At 48.3% G+C, this 22,734-nt stretch overlaps 1 protein-coding gene across 1 annotated transcript in view; it reads left to right on the plus strand.

Annotated features, from left to right (window-relative positions):
• The window catches only part of LOC119969120 (cilia- and flagella-associated protein 44), a 338,226-nt gene that overhangs the window by 232,823 nt on the left and 82,669 nt on the right, over positions 1-22,734 (plus strand). Inside the window, exons 23-25 of the mRNA XM_038802337.1 lie at positions 6,310-6,487; positions 7,967-8,416; positions 16,289-16,492. Coding sequence (XP_038658265.1) covers positions 6,310-6,487; positions 7,967-8,416; positions 16,289-16,492 — 832 coding nt within the window. The remainder of the gene's footprint in view (positions 1-6,309; positions 6,488-7,966; positions 8,417-16,288; positions 16,493-22,734) is intronic.

Genomic DNA, 22,734 nt, shown 5'->3' on the forward strand with positions numbered 1-22,734 from the left:
CAAGAACAGAAATCAGAAAAAACAACCTCCATTCCCTCCCCCCCCCCCCCCCCCCCCACCCCCCACAATTCTCCCCCACTTTGTTTCCGTTCTAGTTCCATACTAGCAGACCTGCTACCAGGGTGGGGGAGACAAAGGATATACTTCCTTTGGATCAAAACCCCCTTTTTGCGCCTCTGCCTGATCTTGTCCCTGCATTGCACTAAGCTACTTCATCCCCACCCTCCCTTCCTCCCTCCCCGCGCTCTCCATCACACCCCACACATTTTAATATCCCCATCATCAACACCCCTGAACTAGGGGAGGAAAATGCTATAAAATTCTCCTATATAATTAATGATACAGAATAGGGAATGCTAACAGGAACAAATATAACAAACGCATGCAAAATCATACCAGCTCTCACCCCCCTGAGTAAAATTCCTCTAATTCATTTTGCAGGTGAACCCACCCAAAATCCAAAGTCTTTCAAAGTCCTCACATCATGGTGCTTTAAAAAGTTACTCGCCTCCTCCAGCGGATCGAAGCAATACTCCTTTCCCCATACGTGACCCACAGCTTGTTTCTGAATAGGGTTGCCTTGGCCTTATTGAACCCGGCCCTTCGCTTGACCAGCTCTGCTCCCAAGTCCAGGTAAATACAGACTGTGTGGCCTTCCCAGGTGCATTCATAGAGTCATAGAATTCTTACACTGCAGAAGGAGGCCAGTTGACCCATCAAGCTTGCACCAGCCCTTGCTCTGATAGAGCACCCTACCTAGGCCCAACCTGTGTCCATATCCCTTTAACCCCACCTAACCTTTCAGGCAATATTAGGATAGCCACTCCACCTAATCTGCATATTTTTGGACTGTGGAGCACCCGGAGGAAATCCACACAGACACGGGGAGAAAGTGCAAACTCCACACAAACAGTGACCAAGGTCGGAATTGAACCTGGGTCCCTGGCGCTTTGAAGCAGCAGGTCCTAGCCACTGTGCCACCATGCCGTACTTCAAAAGTACTATTGCAGTGTATAGGTCAGTCACTGTTGCACTGAAGTTCAGCATGAGTTGCAATGATGACAAATTCTACGTGTTGGGGTAGAAGGCAGACCAACCTACAGCTGGCACCTGTCTTTCTTCTGCTAACCCCCCAACTCTCTGCCAGTCCTCAGCTCTCTACCTGCACTCCCACTGGTGCATGCAGTTGTTGGGGGCAGGGGGGCTGCAATAGGTTAAGGGACCAGTTTCTACTTCATGAGAAACTATGAATATCTACTGTTTTCCATGATATGTAATCCCATGCAGCTGACTATGGGACTGCGAACTGAAACATGGAGCAAACAACTGCCCAGGTGAGAGTTGCAGTGCGGCTATTCTGTGGAGCTGTGAGAGAATGGCACAATGTGGGAAGAGAAGGAAGAGGTGTTCCATGCTTTGCAGGGCACCCTGAATATCGCCGCTTCACAGGTCACTGAGGGAAAATTGTGAACCATTTGGCCCAACAAGATACCACAGCTGCTCTGGTGAGATGACTGGAGGTTTTTCTTGACAGCACGGTGGCGCAATGGTTAGCATTGTTGCCTCACAGCACCAGATACCAGGGTTCAATTCCGGCCTTGGGTGACTGTGTGGAGTTTGCACTTCTCGTGTCTGCGTGGGTTTCCTCCGGGTGCTCCTGTTTCCTTCCACAGCCCAAAGATGTGCAGGTTAGGTGGATTGGCCATGCTAAATTATTCTTAGTGATCAATGGAGATAGGACAGGGGAGTGGGTTGGTTGCTCTTTCGGAGAATCAGTGTAGATTTGATGGGCCAAATGGCCTCCTGCACTGTAGGAATTCAATGATTCTGTGATTAAGCAGAGCGAGGAGCTATGGATTACTACAACCCCAGACCAGACCCCAACAGTGGCTAGAATACTGGACAGAAACCCCAATATTTTATTTAAATTTTGGAAGATTGAGAGGAAAGTATGCCATGCTTCAGGAGTGAAAATAGGGATATGATATATTGAAACAAACTTTATGACTAACACAATGTTAAAATATCTTTAACATCGCATGAGAAATTAGCTTGCAATTACCCCATGAACAATGCTACACAATACAATCAATACAATACCCTTAACTGCTATCTTTATTCCCATTCAATTAACAAGAAAAACCATCTCAGCTCTCAATCCACGGTTAAAATACCTTTAGCACTCAGGAACATCTACTTTTCAGAGATGTCTGAATTCTCTACTGTAAAAAAAATATATATTTTGACATCGCTTTAAAGAAATGATTTAGTTCCTGTTCAGAAACTTTGGCTGTATTTCTTCAGAAGCTGTTTCCAATGTTTTGTTCATCTTTCCAACCACACTGCTGACTGTCCAGACATATCTTTTAACTAAACTGCAAAACAAACTCCTTGACTTCTGTTCACAGCTTCATCTAACTCGCACTGAACTTTTCTCTGCAAAATGCCTGATAACCTTAGCTCCACCCAGTAATGGCATCATGTTACCAAGCTGAAATCGAATCAACTCCACAGGGAATCCTTCTCAATCCAAACAAAGCTACATTAGCCAAAGCTTTTTTATGATGGCTTAATTGCACCCTCGGCTCCTAAAACCTATGTTGTCTTTCAAACGAGGAATTATTTTCAAACGTGACTGCAGCAGTCATAAACATACCAACCCAAAGTCTTACTCTTACTGCACCAAATACCTACAATACAATACATTTGAAATTGCTACATTCATCATGGGATGTGGCCACCTCTCTTTAAATGGATGCCTACAACTGGCCCCAAATATTTGGTCTCTCCTCTGGCTTGTTTGAGAGTGACATTCAACAATTAATGAGCCTGAGAATGTTTTGAATTCTGTGCATTGGATTATCCCTAGTTGATATGGTGTCCCCAAACGCTTTAAGGTTCCTGACCTGCTCCTTGAAGTTGTAGTGACAGGAAAACCATTGCAATGTTGAGGTACCCTGAAATTTCCCATTTCCTCCTTTCCCCTCACAATTGGCCTGTCAAAGACGAGCACCCAGTGCCAGGAATTTTACTGCTGGATAATGGCGGTGAGCCTTCCTACCCCAGTGCCAGTCTAGCAGCTGGTTCAGGCCTTTGCAGAAATATCGTGTAGATAGGCTTACCTCTTGCCACTATTTATGTTGTATTTTCCTTTTAGAAACATGTTCGTAAGAGGTGGAAAAAGAAGGAAATTCTCCCAATTAAATTTTTGATATAACTACACACAGTGATGATAGGGCCTCGATTCTCTCACCTGGGGCTGGATTCTCCCCTACCCGGCGGGGCGGGGGTCCCGGTGGGATGGAGTGGCATGAACCACTCCGGCGCGGGCTGCCCCAAAGGTGTGGAATCCTCCGCACCTTTAGGGGCCAAGCTCACCTTTAGGGGCTAGGCCCGCGTCGGAGTGGTTGGCGCGCCGCCGGCCGGCAGGAAAAGTCTTTGGCGCCACGCCAGCCGGGGTTGAAGGGACTCCGCCGGCTGGCGGAAGTCCGCGCATGCACGGGAGCATCAGCGGCTGCTGACGTCATCCCCATGCATGCGTGGGGGGGGGGGGGTCACCTCTGCATTGGCCTTCACGGAGTCTGATGCCCGATGCGGAAGGTAAAGAGTGCCCCCACGGCACAGGCCCGCCCGCAGATCGGTGGGCCCTGATCGCGGGCTAGGCCACCGTGGGGGCACCCCCCTGGGCCAGATCGCCCCGCGCCCCCCCCCCCCCCAGGACCCCAGAGCCCACCCGCGCCGCCTGGTTACGCCGGTAAATACCTTGTTGCCGGTGAGACCGGCATAACAGCAGCGGGACTTCGGGCCGGAGAATCGCCGGGGGGAGGCCCGCCGACAGGCATGGCACGATTCCCGCCCCCACCAAATATCCGGTGCCGGAGAATTTGGCAGTCGGCGGGGACGGGATTCACGCCGGCCTCCGGTGATTCTCCGACCCAGAGGTGGGGGTCAGAGAATCCAGTCCCTGATGTCCATTGGCTGCCTGTTGTTGCTGTTGTTATGGGACAGGGCTTAGAAAATCCAAAGTATATTATGAAGTCCACCTGACCTGCAACCTTCAGGTGTGATTCAAGAGTCTTCCTGGGCACTTTAATCAAAAACAAGCTTTATTCTAAAAATTTAGTTAACATACACATATAAACGCACAGCAAGAATTTTTATCAATTACAAACATAAAGACACCCCACAGCTACAATAATCTATGTAGAACACTTAATGAATTCCCATTTAACTGTTCAAATTCAAAAAACAAAATCCCAGAAACCCCTTTTCAAGGGTGTGGCCCAGTACTCCGCATTCTCACTGAAATAAGATTGGCTTTCCCTGAGATTCTGACCCCATCCCACCAGCAGAGTCCGGAAAATATATGTTAACTTACCAAAGCAGGTAGCTCTAATCAATGTTTTTCTTTCTGGAACAACTCTTTAAAATGAAAATAGAGTGAGACAGGCAAAACACTTATTTTCTCTGTCTGTAGTCCACAGCAGTCAAAACTGAAAGTAAAAGTAAAACCCTCACAGCCACAGCTCAGCTCCACCTACACAATGACATCACTGAAGCCATGTGCTAAGACAAGAAACATTTCTTAAAGGGACACTCCCATGATACTATCAACAGCTCCCGTTGAGCACATCACCATGTTTGGACTTTGCAACAATTGTAGATCATATAATCCCTACAATGCAGAAAAAGGCTATTTGGCTCAAGTTTGCACTGACCCTCTGTTAAGAGCATCCTACCTCAGTCCACTCGCCCACTCCATCCCGGTAACTCCACCCAACCTGCTCATCCCTGAACACTAAGTGGAAGGAAACTGGCGCACCCAGAGGAAACCCATGCAGTCATGGGGAGAACGTGAAGACTCCACACAGACAGTGACTCAATGCCGGAATTGAACCCTGGTCCTGGGTTCTGTGAGGCAGCAATGCTAGTTAGCCACTGTGCCACTAAATGAGGTGCATCTCTGTGTCAAAACCAATCATATTTGTCTGGCATCAGGCAAGCGGTTCCAGTCAAGTCATGCCTCCTGAAACTAATTTTCATGTGTCCATCTTCCATCTTACGCAACCTTGAGCAATTCCAAAACTCTGCTGCCCATATCACATTATTGCCCCTCTGCTTGTCAGTCTACATTGGCTCCAGGCTCACTAACACCATAATTTAAAATCCACATCTCTGACGTCCTTCCATATTTCTATCTTCCTCCAGCCCTACAATCCCCCATGAAATCTGAGTTCTTCCTACTCTAATTGTATACATTTCTAACTTCCTTTTTCATTGCTGGCCTTGCCTTCAGCTATCCAGGCTCCCCCCTTCCCATTCACCTTTCTCCTTTCCACAAAGCTGTTGAAAATTTACTTCCTTGAACAAGCTTATCATATTGTCTCCTTTGGCTCAGTGTCAATCCTTGCCTGGTAACACTCCTGTGCTGCATTTTGAGATGTTACTACTCTAAATAAATGCAAATTGTTGCACGTTGAAAAATAAAAATAATGGTGTTTCTATAGGAACTTTCACATTCATAGCACAGCCCTTTGTGTCTTGCAGCCAATCAGTTGTTAGTGAAGTGTGGTCAATGTCATAAGGTAGAGAAACACAGCAACCAATTTGGTACCAAAAGCAGCAATGAGGCAATGACTATAGATAGGGATCACTGAAAATCTGATCCATTTTCCTTGCAGTGCTTATTATGGAAGGGATATACACGACATCCAAATCCTTGCTTGTCTGAGACTTTAGATATTTCATCCAATTTGGTCCTTTTGATAGATTTTTGTTAATCAGCGATATTGAAGATGGCACATTTCCTTTGACAGCATCTTCCAAGCTTGTGATCGCCACCATCTAGAAGGACAAGGGCAGTAGATACATTGCAAAAACTACCACCTGCAGGTTCCTCTCCAAGCCACTCACCATCCTGACTTGGAAATATATTGTCGTTCCTTTCCTGTCGCTGGCTCAAAATTCTATAATCTCCCTCCCTGACAGCACCCTAAGTGTACCTACACCTCATGGATGAGCGGTTCAATAAGGCAACTTACCACCACCTTTTCAAGGGTAATTAAGGATGGGTAACAAATGCTGGCCTAACCAGCGACACCCACATTCTGTGAAAGAATAAAAAAAACATAATGTATAAAATAGAGTTGAAGTACAGATCAGTCATGATAATGTTGAATGCTGATAAATGGACCTAAATGGGCCATTGCTGTTGCTATGTTTCTTATGGCGGTGGATGAGAAGCCTGAGCATCATGTCTACAACAGAAGCACCACAGGATTTCTTACATTACTGTTCTTTCCTCTGCAGTTACTCAAGCAGACCCGATGATAACTACGAAGATCCAAATGATGTAGCGGCGATTAAAGAAGCTCAGGAGAATATGGGAGATTTCAAGTTAAAGACCGCTGCTGACTATACTGTACCAGAACATCTGCGTATTAACGCAGAGAAGAAAAGGAATCAACTTATTCGCCTCGAGGAGCTGGTATGTATCAGATGGGATTTGCTGTAGATCAGGTATGTTCACCACTTCTACATAGGTTGAAGTCCCAAATCTGTGACTCCCCTGCTGCTTTTGAGGAGCACAGGATTGATAAATTACTGTGAATGTCATTCTAAGTAAGAACAGTATGTAGTAGAACATCTGTCCAGCGCAATAAAAATTGCCTGAACATCCTGGTTTAATGAACTAATCAGTTATGCATGCACACTGGGTTGCAGGAGGTCAAGGGAGTTTTGGATGCAGAGACACACGTAACAGTTACAGCATGGACCATGGGTCATTTGGCTTGACTAGTCTCTACATGGTGATCCACTGTGTTAATAAACAGATAAACGTATCTACGTGGCCCTATTCTTATTGAGTTTGTTTTTAAAGGACTGCAGTAATTTTATATTTAATAATAATCTTTAATAACAATAATATTTATTATCGCAAATAGGACATTAACACTCCAATTAAGTTACTGTGAAAAGCCCCTAGTCACCACATTCCGACGCCTGTTCGGGTACACTGAGGGAGAATCAGAATGTCCAAATTACCTAACAGCATGGGACTTGTGGGAGGAAACCGGAGCACCCGGAGGAAACCCATGCAGACACAGGGAGGATGTGCAGACTCAGCACAGACAGTGACCCAAGCGGGAATCGGACCTGGGAACCTAGAACTGTGAAGCAACAGTGCTACCCACTGTGCTACCATGCTACCTGTATTTACCACATATCACTCTCTACGACAGTTGAGAAATTCCATTGGAAAATATGTATTACCTTGAGGGTGGCACAGTGGTTAGCAGTGCTGCTTCAAAGTGCCAGGGACTCGAGTTCAATTCCAGCCTCGGGTGACTGGAGTTTTCATTTTCTCTCCATGTCTACGTGGGTTTCCTCCAGGTGCTCCACAGTCCAAAGATGTGCAGGTTAGACGGGGTTGCAGAGATAGGGCGGGGTGGGGCCTAAGTAGGGTTGGTGTAGATTTGATAGACCAAATGACCTCCTTCTGTACTGTAGGGATTCTATAGATGCCACACAGTGTTGCAGTGTTGTGCTATGACTGAAGTGGCCCAGAGGGTCAGTACACTAAAACAATGTAATGAGAGATGTGAACAAAGCCATTTATATAACACATTGTACAGCGTATTGAGAGATATATCCAGAGCTATTTATATAATATTCAGCCTGTAAGTATGATATTTAAATGTTTTATATCTCTGAATTGTGTGTGTCCCTTAAATTTCATCAACTGCAGTTAATTCCACCATTTGGCACATTTCTGAAAGCAGACAGGAGAATGCATACCTGTAACCTGTCACTTGCAATGGACAGGTTTGTTAATTAATGTTGCAAGCGAGTTTCTGACATCAGCCTATGGTTGGATAGTTATATAATACATAAAATGTCAATGATCAGGGTATTCTATTTACGTCCATCCAACTTAATGAGATTTTTAAAAAACCATCTTTTATAGATTCATGAATTCAAAGTTGAAATGAGCAGTAAGATAGTTAATCTTCGTGACGCAAAGATTGATATCATTGAGCAAATCACCAGCTTGACCGAGGAATTGAGGTCAATACAAACCAAGCTCGATCCTTCACAACATCTTCCCATTCCCATAGTCCCAAGTCTGTACCCTGATGAGATGCCTGAGAAGTTATTCCAAATTGACCAGGAAAAGATGCTAGAATTCAAAGAACGCAGTTCTATCAAGAAACGCAAGAGAATGTCTGAACAGCTCAATGAGTTTGGAAAATCTGAAACAGCAAACACATCAACAGCGAGCTCAATACAACAACTGGAACATAATTCATTAAAATCACCAGCGCTTGAGATAGTAAAACCATCGCAGCTGGAGGATGAAATCGAAATCATCGAAGAGAAAACAAATTTATATTTGCAAACTGCAGTCCTTAACAAGGTATGCAGCATATTACACTGATAATAGAAAGTAGCATGTGAACCCAAGTTGAAACATTCATTGAATTTTAGTTACCCCATTGAAATATCCCATATGGTTTTACTGAAAGCTCAAAACAAAATCCACTGATGATTGTGATGTAGAATTAATTAGGTATGTCTGATCAGTACTGAGTAGTTTACCACCTTCACTAACATCACAGCCTGGCATCAATATGACATTGAACATAATCCATTCATGGTCAGTGATATAAAGATGTAGATTAAAAGATGACATGCAGGTGCAGCAAGCAATCAGGAAGAGAAATCGTATGTTGTCCTTCATTGCGAGGAGATTTGAGTATCATCATAGAATTTACAGTGCAGAATGAGGCCATTCGGCCCATTGAGTCTGCACTGACCCTTGCAAAGAGCACCCTACTCAAGCCCACGCCTCCACCCTATCCCTGTAACCCAGTAACCCCACTTAACCGTTTTGGACACTAAAGGCAATTTATCATGGCCAATCCACTGAACCCGCACATCGTTGGCCTGTGGGAGGAAACCGGAGCACCCAGAGGAAATCCACGCAGACACAGGGAGAACGTGCAGACTCCGCAGAGACAGTGACCCAGGCCTTGAATCGAACCTGGGACCCTGGAGGTGTGAAGCAATTGTGCTAACCACTGTGCTACCGTGCTGCCCAACATGAGTAAAAATGTCTTGCTTCAGTTATATAGAGTCCTGGTGCGACAGAAGCTGAAGTATTGTGCACGGTTCTTGGCCCATTATCTTCGGAAGGATAAACTTACTTTGGAGAGTGTGGTGAATGTATTATGCCAATAATCCACCATTGTATTTGTATCTGTGCTGTTGCCCTTGTATTTGTATCTGTGCTATGCTGTTGCCCTTGTGGGCTTCTCCTATGGACCATTGTGTGGCATTATCCACAGGGGAACATGTTGGGGCATGTATGGACTCCGCCCATGGCTCCTCCCCTTGAAGGGAGCTATAAAGAGCAGTCGACCTGTAGGCGCTTCTCAGTATTGGATCAGTTGCAGGCAGGCACATTAAATTGATGCGACCATCAATTCACTCGAGACAAGAGTAGAAGTAAACCGTGGCTTTAATCAACTTAGAACAGTGCCTGCCTGCGACTGATCCAATACTGAGAACCAGTATTAAAACTTAGAAAATTTTTAAAGGGCATAACATAGTGAATAAAGATAAGGGTGGGATTTTACACCCCTGGGACACCCGGAATGAGTTCCCGATGAGACAGAGAATTGGGGGTAAATCAGGTTCGGTGCCGGGCTCACACTATGCTATGACCCCCCCCCCCCCCACTGGTGGCATGAACAAGGTCGAAGATGTGCGCCGGAAGGGTGTTGTAACTAAATACAAATGGGTCTTAATATCCTATTTGCATCTATATAACAGGCCCGGGCCTATGCTCCAGCCTTCTGTGATTCTCCGATCCCCATGGCACTGAATTAATTCTAATCACACAAGCGTGTGAATTAATTGCACTTGCCTCTCTTTGACGTGATCGATGTTTACAAACATTGGGGTTTCACCACTGAGGCCACTGACGCGTGGAGGGATATGTTTTTTTACCAGCTGTCAATCACAGACCGCTACTTAAAAGCTATGAATGGCTTGCAGATAGTGGATCTGTGGGAACCGGACACAGGCACAGCTACTCTCCTTTGATGAATGGATACATGGAGTTGCATGGTAAGTATTACAGCAATAAAGCTTCCCACTGCCCGTCTTCGCTGCTTTGTAGCTTCCATAAAGGGGTCCCTTCTCTTGGGGAGGGGGAGAGAGAGGGGGGGAAGGGGGGGTGGGAGGAAATGTCTGTGTGGGGGGGATCTGGAGGTGGGGGTGGGGATATGTTGAGGGGTTCCTTGAGGCGGTGTATCCCTGTAGGGGGCTCCCCCTATTACAGGGGTCCCTGTGAGGGGTCCCCCTATTACAGGGGTCCCTGTCGGGGTTCCCTTATGACAGGGGCTCCTGTGGGGGGGGAATCCCCCTATTACAGGGGTCCCTGTGGGCAGTGTCCCTGTATTACAGAGGGTGCGGGGCTGATATGTGGGGGTGGGGGGTTCGGGGCTGATTTGAGGTGAGGGGGGTGTTCTGCGGGCCGCGGGATCTTGCTATCAGGTCGTCCGCTCAAGATGGTGGCCCGATAGTGGAATTTCCTGGAAATTCCTTGTATTCCACGCATAAATTGCATCCCGCTTTACGACTGTAAGGAAATCGTAAGACTGGTGCAATTCAGCTCAGGCACGAGAACATTGGACGGGATTGTGCGTCAAAAGCGGGAAACGCGATTGGGCGGAGAATCAGTTTGGTTGCCGAAATCGTGGCAGGCGCTGATTTGACACAGTTGTCCATCACCTTTAGAGCGGAGTCAATGCGGTCCGGAACGCATGTACAGTAAACAGTGTTTGCATATCATTAGTGGGCCTAACCTGGTATTCTCCGAGGGCCACATTCTCCTCCAGTGGGCCGAGTTCCCGATGGTGTGGTTTACTTGTCCTTTTAAAAATCGTGAAACCAGCATCGTGGTTTTTTTTTTGAAATAATTTTTATTGAAAAATTTAGAATTTATACAACAATAACGCACCATAGTAAAATACCAAAAATAACAATAATATTAACAATCATAAACATTCGCCCCACCTCCATGAACAACACAGCATTTTAACAACAATGCAAATTAACACCATATAAAGTTACAGAATAGACACTACAATAAGGAACATATGGGCATGCCCAGAACATATGGGCGTGGTTCGCTGGACTCCCCGAACATCTGGTGCACCTGTCCTCGCCCCCAAAGAACCTACTCATCCTAGTCCCGGACATGTGGGCCCGTCCTCTATCTGCTCCCCAAGTTCCTCCTCCCATTTAGCCTTCAGCTCCTCCACTGACGACTCCTCCACCTCCTGCATTACCTTATAGATGTCAGACACCTTCCCCTCTCCGACCCACACCCCCGAAAGCACTCTGTCCATCGTCCCCCGCAACGGCAGCAGAGGGAATCCCTCTACCTGTCGCCTAGCAAACGCCTTTACCTGCAAGTATCTGAACATGTTCCCTTGGGGAAGCCCAAATTTATCTTCCAGTTCCCCCAGGCCTGCAAACCTCCCGCCAATAAACAGGTCCCTCAATTTGCTGATGCCCGCCCTTTGCCACCCCCTAAATCCCCCATCCTTGTTCCCCGGGATGAACCGATGGTTGCCACCCAGTGGAGCCTCCATCGAGCCCCCTGTTTCCCCCCGATGGCATCTCCACTGTCCCCAGATTCTTAGGGTCGCCACCACCACCGGGCTCGTGGTAAACCTCTTAGGGGAGAGCGGCAACGGTGCCGTTACCATGGCACCCAGGCTCGTACCTCTACATGACGCCATCTCCATTCTTTTCCACGCCGCCCCTCCCCCCTCCATCACCCATTTACGCACCATTGACACATTGGCTGCCCAATAGTACCCCAGAAGATTGGGCAGCGCCAGCCTGCCTCTATCCCTCCCTCGCTCCAGGAACACCCTGTTCACTCTCGGAGTCCCATGTGCCCACACAAAGCTCAAAATACTGCTAGTCACTCTCCTAAAGAAGGCCCTGGGGATAAAGATGGGCAGGCACTGAAAGAGGAACAAGAACCTCGGAAGCACCGTCATTTTGACGGACTGTACCCTCCCCGCCAACGATAATGGCAGCATGCCCCACCTCTTGAATCCCAGCATCGTGGTTGATGAGGGAGAGAGAGGAGGTAGGACACAGAGAGGCACGGCTGTGGGCTCCCGAGCAGGCTACTGGCCAGGCTGGCTGTGATTGGAAAGGTCCTGCCAGGGGGCCCGGGGGGGGGGGGGGGGCAGGGAGGGAGGGAAAGGTGACCAGAGGATGGGCTGTGGGGGGCGGGGCAGACCCCAATTCCACGGCCTGTAAGGCAACCATTTTGCTGAGCACCCCACTTACCAGCCACCTTGGTCCATGGTTTTGCAGTGTGACACTGACCGTATGGAAGCCCCCATCCCCGCACCCTACCTTCCACCACACCACCCTCCCCGACCTGGCAGCTACCCACCAGCAGCGCATCCCACGGCCCACTCAAGGGCAAAGCCCACAGTAGACCCTATGGGGCACCGGACGGGAGCCACAAAGCATACCGCTAGCAAGGGTAGTGGCAGCCGACTGTGTGCCTGGCAGCAGTGACAGGCACCAGGGCCAGAGGCCCCTCCGGTGCCAGGCAATGGCGGGGCCAGGGGTGTGGAGATTTTGGGACGGGGGTGGACATGCGGGGGCAGGTGGGGCTACCATGTACCCAGTGGACCTAGTTGGGCATGGGTGTATGCACCATGCTAACATGTCGGTCTTTCTGCAGACAATGGATTTTGGAATTCAGTCAGCAGTGGTGGCCTTCCTGCTCGTTGCTCCAGCCCTGGGAGATGCCCTGAGGCTGTACGAGCTGGAGTTGATCGAGGAGGAGGATGCTGCAGCAGCAGAGCTGCAGATGTGACAATCAGCTGCACATCATGCAGATTTGCGCCCGATGTCCGGACAGTGTGCACAACATCTTCATCCTGGAACACGTGACAATTCCTGACATGTTCGAGGCGACCCCCCCAACCCCCCCCAGCTTATCCACTGCGGTCTTGCCTGATGACACCTATCCGGACGGCACAGATTGACGCGGAGACCCACTACAACGACGCCCATGCGGCAGTCAGGAGCGTGATCATCGAATCATAGAGGTTACAGTGCAGAAGGAGGCCATTCGGCCCGTCGAGTCTGCACCAGCTCCTGGAAAGAGCACCCGACCTAAGCGCACGCATCCACCCTATCCCCGTAACCCAGTAACCCCACCTAACCTTTTATTGGACACTAAGGGCAATTTAGCATGGCTAATCCACCGAGCCTGCACATCTTTGTACTGTAGGAGGAAACCGGAGCACCCGGAGGAAACCCACACACACACGGGGAGGACGAGCAGACTCCACACAGACAGTGACCCAAGCCGGGAATCGAATGTGGGACCCTAGAGCTGTGAAGCAACAGTGCTAACCACTGTGCCACCCAAGCGCCGGTGCTTTGGCCTCCAAAAGATGCGGTTCAGGTGCCTGGATCGCTCTGAAGGGGTCCGCATCGTGGCAGCCTGCTGCGTCATCCACAATATCACGTAGCAGAGGAGTAACGTGCTGGAGGAGAAGAATGAAAGCCAGGCCTCGTCCCACGAGGAGGGTGCGGGGGAGAAGGACATGGGGCCCAGGCAGGCATGGGAGGCCACACAATGTGTACAGCAGGGCCAATGCGTAGGGGAGGATCTGATCGTCTCCAGGTTCACTTACTGGGGTGGGAGCAGAGTGGGGGGAACTGGCCAGGGACATGGACACCGCATCCCACCCTCCAACCCCCACTGCTGCAGCCCTTTCCTACCTGCCGCACCCATCTGACAGAGCACCGAGGCAGGTTGTAACAGTGTGAACAGGTGTTTCATGTGACAATGTATATGCAGATTTGTGCTCGAGCCCCTATCACTAAACTGTGCTCTGCACCCATGCCAACTTAATTGGTGTCTAACGTCTGGCCTTTACAGGCCCTGTGTTTTGGTAGGTCCCCAAATGGTACAGCAGGAGTGGAGGTGGTCTGCTGTGATACCCGCCCTGGGTCCCTGTTGGCAGCAGTGTTCTGGGCCGAACAGGCCTGGATGGGCCTGGTTGCTGCTCAGATGTCCCCAGTGGCATCGTGCGGCCCTATTCTGCTCGTTGCTCACCAGATGCGCCAGGGACAGGAGGGGGCAGTCCGAGATGCTGCGGTGTTCCGGCTCCTCCCCTATGGGCTACTTAATGGGACGGGGGTGCATGCGGAGCTGTCGCCTGTGAGGTGGTACGGGGGCTGGTTTAGCACAGTGGGCTAAACAGCTGGCTTGTAATGCAGAATAAGGCCAGCAGCGCGGGTTCAATTCCCGTACCAGCCTCCCCGAACAGGCGCCGGAATGTGGCGACTAGGTGCTTTTCACAGTAGCTTCATTGAAGCCTACTTGTGACAATAAGCGATTATTATTATTATTATTATGATGTGCAGAACTGGAAGGGTTCCACACAGTTTCCAATCCCTTGGTGTAGTACGGCTTAAAGATATAGCAGATTGCTAATAATTCATTACTAGCCATGCAAAATCATTCTTGTAAAAGCTTCCTGCCGCGTTTCAATGTCCCACAGCACAGTTTCTGCTGGGTTTCACTGTCCCACCAGACAATTTCTACTTGGTTTCACAGTCCCTCAGCACCATTTCTGCTGGTTTCACTGTCCCTCAGCACCATTTCTGCTGGGTTTCACTGTCCATCAGCACACTTTTTACTGAGTTTTACTTCCTGAGCACATTTTCTACTGGATTTCACTGCGCCAGAGCAGTTTCTGCTGGGTTTCACTCTCCCGCAGCACAGTTTCTGCTGGGTTTCACTCTCCCGCAGCACAGTTTCTGCTGGGTTTTACTCTCCCGCAGCACAGTTCCTGCTGGGTTTCACTCTCCCGCAGCACAGTTTCTGCTGGGTTTCACTCTCCCGCAGCACAGTTTCTGCTGGGTTTTGCTCTCCCGCAGCACAGTTTCTGCTGGGTTTCACTCTCCCGCCGCACAGTTTCTGCTGGGTTTCACTCTCCCCCAGCACAGTTTCTACTGGGTTTCACTCTCCCGCCGCACAGTTTCTGTTAGGTTTCACTCTCCCCCAGCACAGTTTCTACTGGGTTTCACTCTCCCACAGCACAGTTTCTGCTGGGTTTCAGTGTCCCAGAGCACAGTTTCTACTGGGTTTCAGTGTGCCGGAGCATTGATTCTGCTGTGTTTCACTGTCCCACAGCACGACTTCTACTGTGCTGGGTATACTAGGCCCCTTCAAAGGTTATGTCCACTTGCAATGGGCCTCCTGTCATCACTACTTAACTGCTGCGGGCTCTTTGCCTATCTCCATATATTCTTTATTTACCCTGATGGTCTTCATCAAAGGTGTCCCACCTTCACTCCAGGCCATATCTGACCCATTATACACTCGTTTCTGTAAAATCCAGAAGGAGATAAAGATAGTGGGCCAGGTAACATCTCTGGAGAGTTACCTTTCATCAGAACTCGTTGGCATTGGGCATATTTTGGTTTTTAAAATCATGCTCCAGTCCCCATTATAGTTATTTTACTTGAGTATTTCAGTGTGAATCACAGAATCAAGAGAATCACTACAGTGCAGAAGGAGGCTATTCGGACCATCGAGTCAGCAGCGACCCTCTGAAAGACCACCCTTCCTAGGCCAATGCCCTACCCCAAAACTCAGTCAGCTCACCTAACCTTCTGGACACTAAGGGGCAATTTAACATGGCCAATCCACCTAATCTGTACATCTTTGGACTGTTGGAGGAAACTGGAACACCCGGAGGAAACCCACACAGACACGGGGAGAATGTGCAAACTTCACACAGACAGTCACCCAAGGTCGGAATTGAACCAGGGGTCCCCGGCGCTGTGAGGCAGCTAAACACTGTATCATTGTGCCACCCTTTTGGTGTTTCTCGCTTCGTCTCAACAATAGAAGTTCTATCTCCAAAGGAGAATGTGCCACGGGACAAGTTAGTGTGAGGCTGAACCTAGGTCGGAATCATCCTGCTATGGTGTCTTGGCTAATCCGCCCGAGTATGAGGAGGCTGAATGTATTTGAAAGAGTTGAGAAAACCCTTAAGTAAAGTGAGCCGCTGACCACTCTTTACTTTTAAATTAAATTCAATCATTTGAAAACAAGGGGAACTATATACTGAAAGCTTAATGTAAAGAGAATCGCAGGTGTTCTTCATTAGGATGTATGGTCAATTTCCTGCAGCTGAGCTTGATGCAATTCTCTCTCCAGATCAGTGATTTGATCAAGAACTTTGATGCTGAACTTCGGGTCATTTGTCACCTGAAATGCAAGCTGGACATTGCTATAAAGATGTCTGACCTACGGCATGTTACACTATTTGAAGAGGTTCTTCTCTTGAAGGAGTTTGAAAAGAGTGAGGATATTTTACAGGAACGGGTCAACCAACGGATTACTGAACGGCTGGAAACACAGGTGAGCAACCAATTAGTTTCTCTTTGGTCTTGTAGAGAATAAAGCTTTTCCGGAGCAAGCTACCTTAATTTTTTAACTTTTGAGTCTTTTTATTCTATTCTATATTTACAACTAACAGTGGTGACTGTTAATATTTCACTAGAACCCATACTGCCCTCATTCACTGGATGCATTCTGGAAATGAAAAAGAGATTACTCTTGGGTGGCACGGTAGCACAGTGGTTAGCACTGTTGCTTCACAGTTCCAGGGTTCCAGGTTCGATTCCCGGCTTGTGTCACTGTCTGTGTTCTCCCTGTGTCTGCGTGGGTTTCCTCCGGGTGCTCCGGTTTCCTCCCACAAATCCCGAAAGACATGCTATTAGGTAATTCGGACATTCTGAATTCTCCCTCTGTGTACCCGAACAGGCGCCGGAATGTGGCGGCTAGGGGCCTTTCACAGTAACTTCATTGCAGTGTTAATGTAAGCCTGCTTGTGACAATAAAGATTATTATTATTACTCAGAGAGTTAGGTCAATGGATATTTTTGGACTGAAGGAAGGTTTGTAGTGGAGTTTCCAAGGGTCGGTATTTTCCTGATATATTTTAATGATCTACATTGTGGTATTCAAAATTTACAGATAACACTTGGAAGCTGGGAGGAGGACAGTATAGGACTTCAAAAGGACATAGACAAGTTGGTGAAGTGAGCAGATAGGTGGCAGATGAAGTTCAATGCAGAAAAGTGTAAGGTGAAGCATTTTGTTAGAAAGAACATGAAGAGACAATATGAAATGAGAGGGGGGCAGGAGGAGAGGGACCTGGGTGTATCTGTGCCTGGATCATTTATGGTAGCAGGTGGAGAGTGCAGTTAATAAAGTTTTATTAATAAGAGCTGAGAGATCATGAGCAAGGAGGTTATGCTGAACTTATACAAGACACTAGTTAGACCTCAGCTGGAATATTGTACGCAGTTGTGTGTGCCGCACAATAGAAAGGACGTGAATGCATCGGAGAGAGTACAGCAGAACAAAGAACAAAGAAAGGTACAACTCATAAACAGGCCCTTCGGCCCTCCAAGCCTTGTGTCGATCATGATGCCCTAACTTAAAACAAAAAACTTCTGCCCTTGCTTGGTCTGTATCTCTCTGTATTTCCTCCCTATTCATGTACCCATCCAGATGCCTCTTAAATGTTGCTAATGTGCCTGCTTCCACCACATCCTCGGGCAGCGCGTTCCAGGCACCCACCACTCTCTGCGTGAAAAACTTACCCCGCACATCTCTCTTAAACTTTCCCTCTCTCACCTTGAACTTGTGCCCCCTTGCAATTGACACTTCCACCCTTGGAAAAAGTCTCTGACTATCCACCCTGTCTATGCCTCTCATAATTCTGTAGACCTCTACAGGTCTCCCTCAACCTCCGTCTTTCCAGTGAAAATACAGCCCTACTAAAGCCCATATGAGCTACTGTCCTTCCCTCGTCAATTTTCTTTGCCACCTCTTCAAAAAACTCAAAAACGTTGGTGAGACATGACCTTCCCCATACAAAACCATGCTGCCTGTCACTAACTAGTCTATTTTCCTCCAAATGTGCATATATCCTGTCCCTCTGTATCTTTTCCAAAAGTTTCCCCACTACTGTGGTCCAGTTCACCGGCCTATAATTTGCTGGATTATCCTTACTTCCTTTCTTAAACAAGGGAACAACATTGGCTATTCCCCAGTCCTCTGGAATCTCGCCTATGGTCAAAGTGAAGATATCTGTTAAGGCCCCAGCTATTTCTCCCCTTGCCTCCTGCAGTAAGCTGGGATAGATCCCATCCGGCCCTGGGAACTTGTCTACCTTAATGCGATACTCAAAACTTCCTTCTTTGATATATTGACATTCTCAAGCACATTCACACACCTATCCCTGACCTCAACATCTGTTATGTCCTTCTCCCTGGTGAATACCGATACAAAGAACTCATTAAGGATTTCACCCACTACCTATGGCTCCATGCATAACTTCCATCCATTGTCTTTGAGTGGGCCAACTCTTTCTCTAGCTACCCTCCTGCTCCTAATATATGCATAAAAACCATTGGGATTTTCCAGACCATGTTTGCTAAAGACATTTCATGACCCCCTTTTGGCCCTGCTAATTCCATGTTTAAGTTCCTTCCTACTTTCACTGTGCTCCTCAAGGGCTTTGCCAGTTTTTGGATGCCTAGACCTATCATATGCTTCATTTTTCCTTTTGACTAAGCTTACAATTTCCCTTGCCATCCATGGTTCCCGAATCCCGCTGTTTCTATCCTTCATTTTTGCGGGGACACTTCAATCAACTGGCCTTTAAAAGCCTTCCACATGTCACATGTGGATTTGCCCTCAAATAGCCGCTCCCAATCCACATTCCCCAGTTCCTGTCTAATTTGTGCTTAATTGGCCCTCGCCCAATTAAGCATGCTCACTCGCAAGCCCCTCTTGTCCTTATCCATGACTACCTGAAATATTATGGAATTATGGTTGCTGAGCCTAAAATGCTCCCCTGCTGAAACATCAATCACCTGGCCTGGTTCATTCCCCAATACCAAGTCAAGTATGGCCCCCTCCCCGGTTGGATTGTCAACATACTGTATCAAAAGGCTCTCCTGGACACATCTAACAAATTGCTCTCCATCCAAGCCCCTGGCTGTAAGGGATTCTCAGTCAATATGGGGAAAGTTAAAGTCATCGACTACAGCTCCGCCTTCAACACCATTATCCCAACAAGATAATAACCAAACTCCGCAATCTTGGACTTGACCCTTCCCTGTGCAGCTGGATCCTCGATTTCCTCATCAACAGACCGCAATCTGTCAGGATAGGCAACAGCACCTCCTCCACAATAGTCCTCAACACCGGAGCCTCGCAAGGATGTGTGCACAGTCTTCTACTGTACTCCCTATACATACATGACTGTGTGGCAAGATTTAACTCCAACTCAATCTATAAGTTTGCGGATGATACGACTGTGGTGGGCCGTATCTCAAACAATGATGAATCAGACTACAGAAGGGAGATAGATCACTTGGTTGAATGGTGTACCGAAAACAACCTCTCTCTAAATGTTGGAAAGACCAAGGAACTGCTCTTCGACTTCATGAAGCGTAGCACGACACACACTCCCGTCTGCATCAATGGCTCTGAAGTAGAGATGGTCGATAGCTTTAAGTTCCTTTGGGTCACCATCACCAACAGTCTGTCCTGGTCCACTCACGTTGATGCAACAGTCAATAAAGCCCAACAACGTCTCTCTCTACTTCCTATGAAAGCTAAAGAAATTCAGCACGTCTGCATCAACTCTCACAAACATCGACAGATGTGCGGTAGAGACCATCCTATCTGGCTGCATCTCAGCCTGGTATGGCAACTGCTCGGTCCAAGATCGCAAGAAACTGCAGACTGGTGAACTCAGCCCAACGCATCACACAAGCTTGCCACCCACATGTTGATTCTGTCTACACCTCCCGCTGCCTCAGAAAGGCAGGCAACATTATCAGAGACCCTTCCCACACAGGCATTGCCTTCTTCCAGACCCTTCCTTCAGGCAGAAGGTACCCGCACATCCAGACGTAGGAACAGCTTCATCCCCACAGCTACAAGAATCTTCAACGACTCTCCCTCGGACTGATCTGTTCCCTGTAAGAACACTATTAAGGGGCTGGTTTAGCTCACTCAGCTAAATCGCTGGCTTTTAAAGCAGGCCAGAAGCACGGTTCGATTCCCGTACCAGCCTCCCCGGACAGGCGCCGGAATGTGGCGACTAGGGGCTTTTCACAGTAACTTCATTTGAAGCCTACTCGTGACAATAAGCGATTTTCATTTCATTTCATTTCACTATTCACAACGCCCTGTGCTGCTCTTGCTCATGTATTTGCTTTGTTTGGCCGCTTATTCCACTGTAACCAATCATTGTCAATGTAACATTTGTCAATGTTCTCTGTTGATTAATCTTTTGTCTATTATGTACGTACTGTGTACGTTCTCTCGGCCGCAGAAAAATACTTTTCACTGTACTTCGGTACATGTGACAATAAATCAAATCAAACCACCCATTATAACTGCCCTGTTTTTTTCACACCTTTTCAGTATCTGACCACACAACTGCTCCTCTGTGTCCTGCGGACTGTTGGGAGGTCTACAGTACATTCCCAACATTGTGATTTCACACTTCTTATTCTGAGCTCCACCCATAATGCCTGAGGACAAGATCCCTCCAATATGTCCTCCCTCAACACAGTTATGATCTTTTCCCTAATTCGCAATGCAATGCATCCACCTCTTTTGTTTCGCCTTCTGTCCCGTCTAAAACAACAATATCTCGGAATGTTAAGCTGCCAGTCCTGTCCCTCCTTAAACCTTGTCTCCGTGATTTCAATTACATCATAGTTCCATGCAGTAATCCAGGTTCCCAGTTCATCTGTTTTACCTGTTCTACTTCTTGCATTGAAGCAAACGCACTCCAGACTACAGTCCCACTGAGCCCTGCGACATTCCTCTCACTGCACTTACTCTGCGCTATGTTTATAAAAGACGTTTGCAAGAATAGTTCCAGTGATGAGAAACTTCAGTTATGAAGATAAATTGGAGAGGTTGGGACTATTCTCCGAGAGAGAAGGCTAAGAGGAGATTTGATAGAGGTGTTCAAAATCATGGGTGAGGGTGGGGGGAGGGTGGTGGAAAGAGTAGATAGGAAGAAACCACTGCCGCTTATAAAAGGATCAAAATTTAGACAGCAGGGACTTAGTGATGTGCAAAAGAAGCAAATGTGTTGTGAGAAAAACCTCTTCACACAGCGAGTGGCTCAGGTCTGGATGCACCACCTGGAAATGTGGTGGAGGCAGGTTCAACTGAGGCATTCAATAGGCTGTTAGATGATTATTTGAATTGAAACAATGAGCACGGATATGGGGAAAAGGCAGGGGAATGGCACTACGTCATGATGCTCGTTTGGAGAGCCAGTGCAGACACGATGAGCCGAATAGCCACTTTCTGCTCCATAACAATTCTATGATTTGTCCTATTCCGCCCTGAAAGCGACATCCTTATCTTCTATCACATTCTTAACATTATCACATTTGGGGCGGCATTTTAAGCCCGCTTTAGCCGTCAGCGAAAACAACGATGTGGGCGCAAGATCCAGCAGAAATCAAGAAAAGCGATTCTCGCAGGGAGATCACAGGCGGGATTCTCCAATAATAGGGCTATGTCCCCACGCCCGCGATAAAACCCCGGACGAATCACTCCGGACTTTCCTGAAGAAAGTCCAGATCAATTCACCTACCAGAAGTGGGCTAGCAGGGTCCCAGAGTGCTCCTCGTGCGAATAAGGGGCCCTGCACTTCCGGTCGGGGGTCCATGGAGGTGCACGGCGGCGGCCGCCCTGCGCAACATCGCGGACCGGCACCAAAAACATAGGCCCCCCAGATCGCGTGCGCCCGCAGATCGGTGGCCCCCGATCAGTAGCCTGGTCGTCCTGGTTGCCCCCCCCCCCCCCACCCCGGTTAAGGATCCCCCACCCCCTACCATGGCGGCCATGGACTAAGTCTGCTGCTGACACGCCGAGTTCCTAATGGTTGGGATAATGAGAGAAGGGCAGCACGGTAGCATTGTAGATAGCACAATTGCTGCACAGCTCCAGGGTCCCAGGTTCGATCCTGGCTTGGGTCACTGTCTGTGTGGAGTCTGCACATCCTTCCCGTGTGTGCGTGGGTTTCCTCCGGGTGCTCCGGTTTCCTCCCACAGTCCAAAGATGTGCAGGTAGGTGGATTGGCCATGATAAAATTGCCCTTAGCGTCCAAAATTGCCCTTAGTGTTGGGTGAGGTTACTGGGTTATGGGGATAGGGTGAAGGTGTTGACCTTGGGTAGGGTGCTCTTTCCAGGAGCCGGTGCAGACTCGATGGGCCGAATGGCCTCCTTCTGCACTGTAAATTCTATATGTAACAGAACCACGCCGTCGGGAACTCAGCCAGTTGATGTTGGAGAATCGCAGCAGTGGCCTCTTTCAGTGGCCCCGACTGGCGCAGCATAGCCCGCACGCACGAGATTTGCGCCAATTCTCCAGGGACCGGAGAATTGCGGGAGTGGCTTCGGACGCGATCTCAGGTTTGACGCGCATTCTCCGCCCCCGCGGAGCGGAGACTCTGAGAATCCCGCCCCAGGTTTCCTGATTTTCCATGCCCCTCACCCGTGACACAATGATCCTGATCCAAGATGGTGCCGGAGCGTGCCGACTCTCT

Source organism: Scyliorhinus canicula, chromosome 7 (genome assembly GCF_902713615.1).
Source record: "Scyliorhinus canicula chromosome 7, sScyCan1.1, whole genome shotgun sequence".
NCBI lineage: Eukaryota > Metazoa > Chordata > Chondrichthyes > Carcharhiniformes > Scyliorhinidae > Scyliorhinus > Scyliorhinus canicula.